Source organism: Mirounga angustirostris, unplaced genomic scaffold (genome assembly GCF_029215605.1).
Source record: "Mirounga angustirostris isolate CCGP_5_RB_7025 unplaced genomic scaffold, mMirAng1.0.hap1 SCAF_5, whole genome shotgun sequence".
Classification (NCBI taxonomy): domain Eukaryota; kingdom Metazoa; phylum Chordata; class Mammalia; order Carnivora; family Phocidae; genus Mirounga; species Mirounga angustirostris.
In genome coordinates this window covers 46,575,339-46,590,142 of record NW_026991713.1, presented here as the reverse complement: position 1 = coordinate 46,590,142, position 14,804 = coordinate 46,575,339, and the positions used below count along the sequence as shown (strand labels likewise).

The window sequence follows — 14,804 nt, the reverse complement described above, 5'->3', positions numbered from 1 at the left end:
AATAACAAAGCAGCAGAAAGTGAAATTAAGAAAACAATTCCATTTACAATTACACCAAAAACAATAAAATATCTAGGAATAAACTTAACCAAAGAGTTGAAAGACATGTACTCTGAAAACTATAAAACACTGATGAAAGAAATTCAAGACAATACAAAGAAATAGAAAGACAGTCATGCTCATGGGTTGGAAGAACAAATATTGTTACAATGTCTATACTACCCAAAGCAATCTACCGATGTAATGCAATCCCTATCAAAATACCAACAGTATTTTTCACAGAACTAAAACAAACAATCCTAAAATTTGTATGGAACCACAAAAGACCTTGAAGAGCCAAAGCTGTCTTGAAAAAGAAAAACAAAACTAGAGGTATCACAATTCCAGATTTCAAGTTATATTACAAAGCAGTAGTAATTAAAATAGTATAGTACTGGCATTAAAACAGATACATGAATCAATAGAATAGATTAGAAAACCCAGAAATAAACCCACAATTATATGGTCAATTAATCTTTGACAAAAGAGGAATGAATACACAACAGGAAAAAGACAGTCTTTTCAACAAACAGTGTTGGGAAAATTGGACAGCTACATGCAAAAGAATGAAACTAGACCACTTTCTTCCACGATACACAAAAACAAACTCAAAATGGATTGAAGACCTAAATGTGAGACCTGAAACCATAAAAGTCCTTGAAGAGAACATAGGCAGTAACTTCTCTGACATTGGCCACAGCAACATTTTTCTAGGTATGTCTCCTGAGGCAAGCAAAATAAAAGCAAAAACAAACTATTGGGACTACATCAAAATAAAAAGTTTCTATATAGCAAAGGAAACAATCAACAAAGCTAAAAGACAAGCTACTGAATGGGAGAAGATATTTGCAAATGACATATCCAATAAAGGGTTAGTATCCAAAATACATAAAGTATCCAAAATATATAAAGAACTTACACAACTTAACACCCAAAAAACAAAGAATTCAATTAAAAAATGGGCAGAAGACGTGAACAGACATTTGTCCAATGAAGACATCCGACTGCCAACAGACACATGAAAAGATATTCAACATCACTCATCATCAGGGAGATGCAAATCAAAACTACAAGGATACATCACCTCACACCTGTCAGAATGGCTAAAATAAAAAACACAAGAAACAACAGGTGTTGGTGAGGATATGGAGAAAACAAAGAACCCTCTTGCACTGTTAATGGGAATGCAAAGTGGTGCAGCCATTGTGGAAGACAGTATGGAGTTTCCTCAAAAAACTAAAAATAGATCTACTGTACAATCCAGTAATTGTTTACAATAGCCAAACTGTCGGAGCAGCCCAAGTGTCCATTGATAGATGAATGGATAAAGATGTGATATAGGGGCACTTGCGTGGCTCAATAGTTAAGCATCTGCCTTTGGCTCAGGTCATGATCCCAGGGTCCTGGGATCAAACCCTGCATGGGGCTCCCTGCTTGTCAGGAAGCCCTCTTCTCCCTCTCCCACTCCCCCTGCTTGTGTTCCCTCTCTCTGTCAAATAAATAAAATCTTTTTTTTAAAAAGATGTGATATAATATATACAATATTATATGTATAATATATATATTATTCAGCAATAAAAAAGAATAAAATCTTGCCATTTGCAACAACATGGATAGAGCTAAAGAGTATAATGCTAAGTGAAATAAGTCAGTCAGAGAAAGGCAAACACCATATGATTTCACTCATGTGGAATTTAAGAAACAAAAGAAAGGAAGCAAGGGGGGGAAAAAAAGAGAGAGGGAGACAAATAAAGAAACAGACTTTTAACTATAGAGAACAAACTGATGGTTACCAGAGGGGAGGTGGGTAGGGGGATGGGTGAAATAGGTGATGGGGATTAAAGAGTACACTTATGACAAAAAAATAATAAAATAAAATAAAATAAAATAAAATAAAATAAAACTATGGAAACCAGAAGTTTCTTCCTTATTGAGTCCCATTTCTCAAGAACACAGGTCATAATATCCCATAATTACTCATTTGTTTTATCCCACATACATACACAGTAGTCTCAGAATAACAATCCAATACCAGTTAGTATTAGTACAGTTAAAAATGTTTGTGCTGTGCCAATTTTCCCCACATTCTATGTGTCTATGCTACATAATACAATATATTATTCAATATAGATTGTTGGGCCATAAAGGCTTTACATATTGGATCTTCTTTACCTGTCTTTAATATTTATCATTTTTTCTAATTTTCTTTCCCTTTTTTATTTCTTCTTCCTTTTCAAAATTTGCATCCTTTTTACTTCTTTTTCTATTAAAGAATTATTTGATATATTTATTAATGCTTGTGTTATTTTAAGTTATCTTTATTTCTAAAATTATATTTTCTTTTGTTTTTAATTTTTTATTGAGAATATCACCTTATTTCTGACTTTTTCTGATTCTGATTTATGTTGTTTTTTTTTTATGCCTTGCATCATTTTCTTAATGTCTTTTAACTTGTTTTCAAATAGTATATTACAGTACTGATCTGATTTTTGTATGTGTTTTCCATGATTCATTGTCTATAAGGAAATTATCTGTTCCTTATTCTTTATGTTACAGTAACTTTGTAAGGGATTTGACTGTGATTCTTCTCTATTCAATTTTATATTAATTTCATTTCCTTAAACTATAAGAAGGAGGGTTGTTGCAGATAGCTTGTCTAACTACGTAAAGCTCTTTCTTTCTTTCTTTTAAACATTTATTTATTTATTTTAGAGAGAGCACAGGGGGCGGGGGTGGCAGGGAGGAATAGCAGAGGGAAAGGTAGAAAGAGATGCCCAAGCAGACTCCACACAGAGCATGGAGCCCAACATGGGGCTCCACCCCAGGACCCCCAGATCACTACCCCAGCCAAAACCAAGAGTCAGACACTTAACCAACTGTGCCACCCAGGTGCCCTACATAAAGCTCTTTCTGTTGTTTCATCACATAGTGTTTAAAAAATTAGAGGTTTACTTCTAAGATTTTCTGGCTCTCTCCCCCTCCCATTATTTTCCAAATCTTGCCTTTTTAAGTCTCTATTATCACTAGTCTCAAAATTTATGTTGCTCTCAGAATTTTCTCTTTTAGTGTGTGGCTCACTATTGCAAGAAAATTCTGGTGAATTAATTTTGAGAATTGGAGATAGATGGTTCCAGCAGTCCTTACATCATGCCTTATTATCTAAGGGATTGGGCAAAACTCTTCCCAGTTGCAGCTGCTGTTCTTGAATTGATCCACTGCAATTTCCAGGACACCTGTTGGCTATTCAGGTATTATGCTGTTCTTAGTTCTGTCACATGCCTTATTGCTTCCCCAGGTTTCTTCTACCAAGGCAGTGATAATACACAGACCTATAGATACTGGTGTTTTGGCGTTTGGGAGGATAGCCTATCATTTGGTTCTGTTAAAAATCCTCCCCAAATAGTTTTGCAATCTAGTTGCTTGCTCTACTTTTGTGTAAGGATTTGGAAAATTCTGCCACCGTCTTCCCTGAATTCCTAAAATTCAAATCTTAAATATACGAATTAAGGTACTGAAAATAGTCGAAATTCACTCATCTCAGTGGAGGTATCCTAAGTAAAGTGTTGCTGATAAAACTCTCCTTATAGTTCTTTTTCCTTTTTTTTTTGTAATTTCAAGTTTTTATTTAAATTCAAGTTAGTTAACATATATGGCAAAATTGGTTTCAGGTGTAGAATTTAGTGATTCATCACTTACATAGAAGACCCAGTACTCATCACAAATGCCCTCCTTACCATCACCCATTTAGCCCATCCTCCACCCACCTCCCTCCATCAGTTTTCCCTATAGTTCTTATTAATTAATGCCCCAGAGCTGTCTTCATTCTCAATATCCTTCTGACAAATTCCATTTTTTTTTTTTTTAAGAGAGAGAGAGAGAGACAAGCGGGGGAGGGGCAGAGGAAGAGAGAATCTTAAGCAGATGCCTAGCATGGAGGCACGCCTAGTATGGAGCCCAACTTGGGGCTCAATCTCACAACCCTGAGATCATGACCTGAGCTGAAATCAAGAGTTGGACACTTAACCAACTGAGTCACCCAGATGCCCCACAAATACTTTTTTATGTAAGTTAGGCAGTATTCTTTTCTTTTGTTTGAAAACAAAGCATTACTCAAACTGCAGTGAAAATGTAAAAGTCAATAGTGAAACTTTTTATGTTTTGTTTTATTTTTAGTGAGCTCTATGCCCAATGTGGGGCTTGAACTCACTACCCTGAGATCAAGAGTCGCATGCCCTACCCACTGAGCCAGCCAGGTGCCCCAATAGTAAAACTTTTTTTTTTAAGATTTTATTTATTTATTTATTTATTTGAAAGAGAGAGAGAGTGGGGGGTGGGGAGCAGAGGGAGAGGGATAAGCAGACTCCACGCTGAGCACAGAGCCCAATGTGGGGCTTGATCCCATTACCCTGAGATCATAACCTGAGCCAAAATCAAGAGTTGGACACTTAACCAACTGAGCCACCCAGGCACCCCAATAGTGAAACTTTTAATTTCAGCTCTGACATGTAAAGAACTTGGAAGTTATCACTGCCATCCTTACAATAAGATAAATCTGGACAAACTGAAAAATCAGTGACTTTTCTTGGATCTGCCTGAGAACTGATGCCTTATTGCAAACCAATACCCTGAAATCTGGAAAGGCAGGTGCCAGAGAGAAAGAGCAATCAAAATCTGCCTACCTGAAGCAGAAACCACTGGAAACATAAACTGGCAGGAACACTTAAAAATGGCAGTTCTGACAAAGTGCTGAAGGTCGAGTTTGAACTAATGTGAAAGTGAAAAACCCCTAGGGACTGCAGTCTTGAGGGGCTCCCACACTTTCATGGGTTTTCTGTCCAGGAACTCATGTCCAAGTGCTCATGGTAAGGATCCCACAAAAATTCATCCTTGGTTTTGGCAGTGGGTGAGTGAGGGGTGGGGAAGGTAACAATCGCAAATGACACCCAGAGACTTCTCCATAAAAAAGGCCTACTCTCCTGGGAAAAAGCTGTTGCCAAAGCACAATTTTGCAAACTTATCCCAGGAGAGGAAAGGTAATTCCTCCTCACTCCAGACCCCTCTTACCTTCCTGTTTTACATAAGGGAAAGAACAAACAAAACCTTACTCAACAGGGGACAAGGCTTTAAGGAAATAGACTGAGAACACTGCAGCCAGAGAGTAGGGAATATGGGGTAAAAGCTATTCAACTGAAGAAGGGATAGAAACACTTGTGAAGGCCACAATTCTCAAGGCATAAGCCCACTAAAAGATTGAGACTCAATTAGATGATTATAAAATGCTCTTCCTCCCACACACTCTACCACCATACCAGTAAAGTTTTAGTATAATAATAATGGATTATAGCTGAAAAAAGTCTACACAGATTGATAGCTCCTCAGAAAAGACCAAAATATAAGAGCACTAGAGAAATTTGAACACTAAACTGCACATCTCCTAGCCAGAGTAACATACAATCTCTCTCTAAAGATCTGTCTGCCTCAGTTGCAATTACCCAATACAACATATCTGACTTTTAACATAAAATTACAAGGCATGCTAAAAGGCAAGAAAAAGCACAGTCTGAAAAGACAAAACAACTGTCAGAACCAGACTCGGATATGTCACAGATGAATTAAAGGATAGGGAATTTAAAATATATGTTAGGGACTCTAATGGAAAAAGTAGGCAACATGCAAGAACAGATGGGTAACATAAGCAGAAAAATGGGAACTTTCAGAAAGAATCAAAAGAAATGATAAAAATTTAAAAATACACAGTAATAGAAATGAAGAATGCCTTCAGTGGACTCAACACGGCTGGGGAAAGAATCAGTGAACTTGAAAATAGGTCTATAGAGACTTTCCAAATTGTAAAGCAAAGAATAAAAGAAACAGAACAGAGCATCTAAAAACTGAGGACAAAAGCAAAAGGTCTAACATATGTATAATTTTAACACCAGAAGGAGAAGAAAGAGAAAACAGAGCAATAGAAATATTTGAAGCAATAATAACCAATAATCTTCCTAAATTAATGATAGATACTAAATAACAGATCGATTAAGCTCATAGAACACTAAGCAGTAGTGATACAAAAATAAAAACAACAAAAATCCCCACACCTAGGCATTTCATATTTAAATTTCAGAATACCAAAGACAAAGAGAAAATCTTGAAAGAAGCGGGGGGGAAAAAACATTACAGAGGAATTTCAGCAGGCTTCTTATTAGAAACTCTACAAGCAAGAAGAGGGTGGAGTGAAATATTTCAAATGTTGAAAGAAAAAAAAATCAACCTAGAAGCAATTGTATATCTAGTGAAATTATCTTTCAAAAGTGAAAGAGAAATAAAAATGTCAGTAGTATGGCAATATGGTGGATTAGGGATCTTAAAACCTTCCTGCCACAGACAGCTAAAACTGTTCTCTAAAATTAAGGATAATTCACTTAAAATTATTGAATGAGTCTGCAACAAAGTAATGGAAATCTACTGAAAACAGGCTTAAGCAAGGAACACAAGATTAGGAAGATATGTAAACCTTGAAGTCATCAAATTCTTAGCCAACTCTATGAGTCATGGTAGCTTAGAACTACTGTGCAGAAGAGTACATAGGAACAGTCTTGAGTAGATCAGAGATCACACTGTATAAAGATGGAACCCTGGAAGGCCGATAATTTCAGGGCAAGAATGACATTTTTAAAAAAAGAAACCTGACCCTGTTGATAGTAAAATAGATGACTGGTCTCAGAATTGGCTCTGGGTAGAAGTTAAAAAAAAAAAAAAAAGTCTCTCCACAATATTGTGGCCCTTCAAAAGGGTTTGGAGCCTAAATTTATTCTAATGGAATGTTGAAATTTAAGTGGAATTGGTGTGTTGTGTTTCTAGGCCCCTGGAAAAGAAAACACAAACCCTCCCTGGAGGAGCATGCTCTTATGCTAGCCCAAATTTCTATGATAGAATTCTAAGTATTATTTAATAATAATTTAAAAATCACAAACACAAAATGGGGCAATCCACCAGATATGAAAGCAAATTATATACCAGAGAACCAGACCCTGATAAACTTCTTATACTGGAATTATCAGACAAAAATATAAAATAACTATGCTTAATATGTTTGTAGAAATATAAAAGAGATTAAAAAAAGAGATTGAAATACATAAGCGATGAGAAAAAGACAGCAAGAACCAATCAGGAAGATTTGAAAACTAACAATACTGAACTTCTAAAAGTGAAAATGTAATGAATAAAATTTAAAACTCAACCAGAGGATTAAAAAGCAGATTAGACATAGCTGACTAGAATAAATAATGGCAAACATTCCGATTGCCAGCTCAGAGAGACAAATAGGTGTAAAACACTAAAGAGAGTTTTGTAAACATAAAGTATATAGAGAGAAGGGCTAATTAGAATTCCTGGAAGAGGTAATTCAAATAAGGAAAAGCAACATATGAAAAAATAAAGGCTAAGAATTTTCTAAAATTGATGAATGACATCAGTTGTCACTTTCAGGAAGCCCAATAAATCCCAAGCAGTAAAAAATTTAAAAACCCCATGTAGACACATAGCGTGAAGCTGCAGAACAACAAAGACAGGAAGAAGATCTTAAAAACAACTAGAAAGAAAAGATAGATTCCCCACAAAGAAGTTACCCTGGCAGCTAAGATCTTAATAATGATAATGGGAGCTAGAAGATAGTGAAATAATATATAATTGAAATGATCTTCTGAGAATGAAAATGAAATATACTATCAAAAAAAAACCCACAAAAAACAAAACTGAGAGGCTTTACCACTAAAAGACTCACATTGAGAGAACAACTAAAGGAAGTACTTCAAGAGGAAAGTAAGTTATTTCAGTAGGATGTTCTGAGAAGCACATCTCAAGAAGGAATGTTGAAACTTAATGAACCAGGACACTAGAGATCCTCAGGGGCTCAGTTGGTTGGAGGAAGGAACCAAGGAAAATTGTTTATTTCTTCCAAGCATGGTTTTAGATTTATATGTATTTGATTTTGTCAACAGGTTGAAAAGTGTCTGTCATAAAGAACTTGGAATGCTTGCCAGGCAATATGCTTAAAAAACAAAACAGCGGTTTTCTTAAATGTTAGCTGGGGTGAATTTTATATTTCTGTAGTCCAAGGTACTCACTTTTGGCTAACAAGTACATTTCTGGAACAGATTGCTCTGTCTGAATCAGAAAGCAGAGAAGAGAAGCAGTCAGATCAGCAGGAAGAACAAATGTTGCAAATGGAAGAAAATGCAGACAGATGGTTGAATCTGTGTTAGATCACACTGAACCATTGTGAAGGCAAGTAAGGACATGAATTGTTCAGAGCACGCATATAGTGAAGTGGGGGGAAATTATTCAATATGTGCATATAGATTTCCTGCTACTCTATACAGAAGGACCACTGATATACATGTATGATGTTGTCCTGGAGGAAATGAAAAGATTTGGCATTTCACCCCCAGAGCCCATCTTAAATTTCACATTTCCAGGGCAATTGCCTTCATTGGAGTATTTATCCTTATGGTTGTTTTGTTTGATGGGTTTTCCTTTGGTCCAAAGCTGGGAAATATTAGAAAAATTTGGAAAGATTTGCTTACTAAAAAGTCAGGTTATAAGTCCTCATTACTTCAATTGGTGCCAGATGTTCTCCAATTATTGTCAACCAAAATGTGAGAATTTTGCCTATAAAAGACCAAATTGTGAAGAAGGCAATAGTTTCTCCCACCCATACCCTAAATTAAAAATCAACTTTTCTTCTTTCATCATCTTCTTCCTTCAGAAGATTTGACCTCTGGAGCCAGAATTTCTGTTCTTGGATACATTTATGGCAGCCGGGTATTAAGAACCCAACATTATCTAATTTACACTGTAGTGTTTCTAATTGGTATTCCTTCCAGGGTTGGATATTTAAAAGAATTCTTAATCAGAATGAACACTAATTGGTATATTGTGTAGCAACATGGCTAATTTCTGAATATCAATTATATCAAGGTGGCAAGTCAATTCACTAAAGAAAGAACATATTTTTGGAACAATTGGCTAGCCATTTGGGGGAAATTAAAGTTAGATCCCTACCTCAGACCATAGAAACACACAGTAAAAGATTCAAGATTAATTATCATAAAGTTAAAAATAAAAGCTAAAACTTCAGAATAAAATACAGTAGGAAAATATTTTTTTTTTTTTTTTTTGCGAGAGAGACAATGAGAGACAGAGAGCATGAGAGGGAGGAGGGTCAGAGGGAGAAGCAGACTCCCTGCTGAGCAGGGAGCCTGATGTGGGACTCGATCCCGGGACTCCAGGATCATGACCTGAGCCGAAGGCAGTCGCTTAACCAACTGAGCCACCCAGGCGCCCTTTTTTTTTTTTTATTTGCGAGAGAGACAATGAGAGACAGAGAGCATGAGAGGGAGGAGGGGGAAAATATTTATATTGATTCAACAATTCCATACATAACCCATTGCTCATCATGACAAGTGTGCTCAGTAGGAGAATATTTTAATTACTCTCCATACTAAGCCTTTCTTGGTATGAAACATGACTGAGTAAAAATTTTTTAAATATTGAAAATATGACTACATAAAAATTTTAAATGTCTACACAGTGAAAGATACCATACACAAAGTTAAGATGATAAATGAAAAATGGAGAAAGTATTTGCAACATATATAATAGGCAAATAACGCCAGTATAGGTGGTATTTAAGAACACAGGCTCTATGAATGAGATTGCATAGGTTCAAATACTCACCAAACCACATTCTAGTGTTCTGACCTTAGGAAGTTACTTAACTCTTTCGGGCCTCAAGTTCCTTCATTTATAAAATGGAGATAATAAAATCTACTTGCTTGGGTTAGCTGAGAGCTATTATTATTGCCTATAATATATAAAGGATTAATTAAATCAATTTTAAAAGAGGGCAACCGATCCACTAAATGCTCAACATCAATAAAAACCTATCTACCCTTTGCATAATTTTCAGCTACTCTCTGGCACAGTTTCAATATATCAGTCAAATTGTCCTAATCTATATTCCTTATATTTCTTTGCTCCATATTTTACTGTCACTGTTACCTCAGTCTAAAATTTCTCCATCTAGTCTCTGCACATGAAAATATTACCCATATTTTAAAGATTATTTATTTATTTATTTATTTGAGAGAGAATGAGATAGGGAGCATGAGAGGGGGTAGGGTCAGAGGGAGAAGCAGACTCCCCGCCGAGCAGGGAGCCCGATGCGGGACTCGATCCCGGGACTCCAGGACCACGACCTGAGCCGAAGGCAGTCGCCCAACCAACTGAGCCACCCAGGTGCCCCACCCATATTTTAAATCCCAACACAAATCCTGCCTTCTCTATAGTGTGCTTGGTTAGTCAGCCAAAATGATGCATTCTCTCTGAATTTCTAAGGATGCCTTATAATACTAGTTTCTAGATATAATCCAACCTTGTTTTGTCCAGTGTAATGTATGTACATGTTTTATCTCCTATAAAAATTTGTAAATTTTCACAGACTAACATCACATGTTCTATTTCTGTATCCTTGCAGTGCATAGTAAGTATTCACTGTATAAATGTTTCATTTTTTTGTTTGTTTGTTTTCCCCCATAACACAGATCTACTACAGGGAAATCAGTGCGAGGATATACAGAATTACCGCACCCATAATCTGTCCACCTATTCTCTCCCCCAACCCATCTCCACCCACCCCATACACATGAAGTAACAAACTTTTACAAACAGCACATAGCTCCTTTATTTATTTACACTTAACTATAAGTACATGAAACATGATCTGAACTTTGTTTTGAAAAGCCACAATGTGGAGTATAGTTTGAAGGGGGGATGATGGGTGGAAGAATTAAGGAAACAATTTCAGTCTAGGTGAGAGATGATGGTGATTAGGACAGGATGGTAGCAGAGGAGATCAAGAGAAGGCATCAGATTCCAGATACATTTTGAAGGTAGAAGCAGTAGATTTCCATACAGACTGAAGATAGCGTGAGAGAAAGAAGTCAAAGATGATGCCAAATTCTAAGATATCAGCTGTACCACAGACTTCAGAGAATAAGCAGTCCAGATCAGAACAGGATGATGGAGGGCTGAGGAGCATAGGATTCCAAATGGGTTGGACACAAAATCTCATAGTTGGATATTTATAAAATTATATTAATAGGCATAACAGATATAGTGGAGTATGTACAAAAAAATAAGAATAGATACATAGAAAACAAACCAATAAACAAACTAGGCAATTATTAATCTCAGGACAAAAAATAACTATGTGAGAAAAGGCATATAAGCATAGATTTATCTAGGCTTTCCAGGAAACATTTTATAGTATTAATAATGTAAACACAGACTTAATGATTCAGCAAAAAAATATGACATAACTCTACTGGAAGGATGAGGGCAGGAGAAAAAGTATGAAGAACTAAATAAATTCTGAATTGCCATAACAGGAAGTCAATAGATGAAGTAGAAAATTGTCAAAATAAGAAATAGGATTATAAGCATATTCAGAGATGGAGGTAAACACAGAGGAAATCACTAACAATAGTTGAAAAAGGGAAGCCTATAGAATAGGGATTCCAAAATTTTAACATGAATAAGAATCATATTTTACTGGGCCCCATCCTCAAAGATTCTGATTCAGTAGGTTGGGGTGGACTCCATGAATATGCATTTCCAAGAAGCTCTTAACAATGCTGCTGGTCCCAGGCCCAAACTTTGAGAACTATTGTAAGAAGTAGACTAGGGAATTAGAATGAGTTAGGCAAAAGACAACTGTTTTTCATTATAATTATTATAATTATTTTTGTACAGTGATTCTCAAACTTGGCTGCTCATTGCAATCACCTGGGGAACCTTGAAAACTAGTGATGCCTAGATCCCATTGGCAGATGTTGTGATATAATTGATCTAGATACAGTCTGGTGTTGGCAGTTTTAACAGGTCTCCAGCTAATTTTTTTTTTTAAGATTTTATTTATTTATTTGATAGAGACATAGCGAGAGCAGGAACACAAGCAGGGGGAGTGGGAGAGGGAGAAGCAGGCTTCCCGCAGAGCAGGGAGCCTGATGTGGGACTCGATCCCAGGACTCTGGGATCATGACCTGACCCGAAGGCAGATGCTTAACGACTGAGCCACTGAGGCGCCCTCCAGCTAATTTTTTAAAAGATTTTATTTACTATTTATTTATTTATTTATTTATTTATTTACTTATTTTAGAGAGAGAGAGAGTGGGGGGGGTGGGCAGAGGGAGAGAGAGAGGGAGAATCTCAAGCAGACTCTACCCTGAGCGTGGAGCCCAATGTGGGGCTCAATCTCACAACCCTGAGATTATGACCTGAGCTGAAATCAAGAGTCTGACACCCAATTAACTGAGCTACCCAGGCACCCCTCTCTGAATAAATTTAATGGATGTCTAAGATGGAGGACTACTTTTTTAGTATAATTTTAACTATGTGCATGAATTAATTTTTAATATAAAAGCAATTATCTGTATGGTGTGCATGGGAGTGGGAAGAATGCAAAACTAAGAGTCAGAAGATGTGGGATCACATTTGGTATGATCTTCTGCCATAAGTTAGCTGTATGTTCTTGGGAAAGTCACCTAATATTTACGGGCTTTAGTTCCCCCATATGTAAAATTAGGATGCTGGACTAGTTATTCTCAAATGTTCAACTTCACATTTTTTGGAATAATAGCTGTAATGTTCTATGCCATAAAATCTGAAAATTTAAAAAGTATACAGCAACAAAAGTTCTCCATATGATGCTGAGAGTGATTATCATTAGTTATTAGACTATATCATAAATATTTTCATTATTTCTTTTTAACTAATATTATTTTTCATATGTACATATCACTTTTTCCCAGTTACCTATTTGTTGTATTCAGTCCAATAATCAATTCATCCTGGAAAAGAAAGATGAAAACAGTTGAGATGAATTTATATTTGATGGCAGAGCAGTATAGCACTGTCATTTCTCCAAAACATCATTTGCTAAATTGCATTCAATAAAATAACAAAATAACCCATCTTTTGCTCATTGAGAGTTATTTTCTCAATAGTAGTGATGAGCAGATCCTGATCCTTCTACAGTCTGTATACCTTTTCCTACAAGTAGCACCTACCTCTAAGATATCTCTGTTCCTCAGGCACCTGGCTGGCTTAGTCAGTGGAGCACGTGACTCTCGATCTCAGAGGCATGAGTTCAAACTCCATGTTAGGAAAAGAGCTTACTTAAAAAAAAAAGGATACCTCCTCCAGGCTAATTTTAAGGGGGCAATGTGTGGTCATAAATCCAGGCAAAACAAAGTAATTGATTAGAGTGGTGGCTAAGCTCCCTAGTGACTCCTTACCCTGATTTTCCTAGAGGCTTAATATATAATTGTGCTGTCAACTCTCAGTCATGAATACTAACAAAGGGAAATTTGGGGAATGAGGATTGATACAGATGATCCAATCTATTGGATTAACTTTACAATGCATTATATAGAGAGAACTTCCAATGTCTTCATAATTAGGTTTTCTTTAGAATAATTTAAAATCAGTTTTCATTCCTTGAGTCAATAAGTCAATAGAGATTGTTGTTATTATGTATGTAGAGAGGGGAACCTGGTCTAAAACAAAAAAATCAGTTGCCCATTATTACAGATGGATTATGAAGAGTAAGTTGTTTATAAAAGTAAATATATTCATGTGCATATGTGTTTGCCCATGACTTTGACCTCCTGCCTTTTGAGGAACTTTTTTGTCCAGATGGAAGTCAGAAGCTATAGTGATATAGTGCTGAAACAAAAGGTGAATTCTAAAATGAAATGAGGTCAGAGCCCTGTGCCATGATTTTGCAGGTAGTTAAAAATGAACTGAGAAGTCACCATCTGGTGGGAGGCATCTTAGGGAAGCAGCCACCTTCTGCTGGACATAAATAGAATAAAAGCTTGTTGAGTTATTTATTCTTAGATGGTTGTGATCATGTTTCGCTCTTCCGCAGAAATCTACCCATCTTACGATCTCATACTTGTAGGATGGATGCTCTTAGCTAATTCCGGGCTAGTTAATCAATTAATTCGTTCTGAGAAGTTTTGGGAGGAAGTCCCCTCTCTCAACACCTACGTTTGCCTTACCTCTCCAGGTAAAATATGAATGTGTTATCAGATATTAGACTTTTCTTGTCCATCCTTCTAGAAACACTAATCAAGAAATTTCAGGTGAGGTAGGAAAGTAGCTCAGCACCAAGAAGAAGAAAAACTGGGAGGCTAGTGGGATCTTGTACTTCCCCTGCAATCACAGCCTCTATGTGTAAGGGCTAGAAAATACACACCTACTTTTAGAAAGCAATTTATATGCGAAAGGAGATTTCAGCTCTGTTTTCTTACAGAAAAATATTGAGTATCATTCAAAATCATTTGAAGGCGATTTACAAATAATATAAAAAAAGAAGTAATCTGTACAATAAACAAGAATGCTAACTCATATTTGTAGAGGGTTTTTTTAAGATTTTATTTTTTTATTTATTTGACAGAGAGAGAGAGACAGCGAGAGAGGGAACACAAGCAGGGGGAGTGTGAGAGGGAGAAGCAGGCGTCTCTCAGAGCAGAGAGCCCAATGTGGGGCTCGATCCCAAGACCCTGGGATCATGACCTGAGTCGAAGGCAGACACCTAATGACTGGCCACCCAGGCGCCCCTGTAGAGTGTTTTATAAGTGTTTTCACAAAAATGATCTTATTCCTCATAACAACCCTGTGAGGTAGGTAAAGTAAGA

At 36.4% G+C, this 14,804-nt stretch overlaps 1 protein-coding gene across 25 annotated transcripts in view; it reads right to left on the bottom strand.

The window, feature by feature from the left end:
• LOC129045780 (uncharacterized) overlaps positions 1-14,804 on the bottom strand; it is a 202,396-nt gene that overhangs the window by 136,786 nt on the left and 50,806 nt on the right. For 15 of the 25 annotated variants that reach the window (XR_010411439.1, XR_010411440.1, XR_010411445.1 and 12 more), the window contains one exon: positions 12,916-12,950. The exons of the other annotated variants lie outside the window; for them this stretch is intronic. Coding sequence is in view for 1 of the 15 variants with exons in the window: in XM_064590894.1 (XP_064446964.1) it covers positions 12,916-12,950 (35 nt within the window). In the remaining 14 variants the exon portion in view is untranslated. The remainder of the gene's footprint in view (positions 1-12,915; positions 12,951-14,804) is intronic. 25 annotated transcript variants of the gene reach the window in all.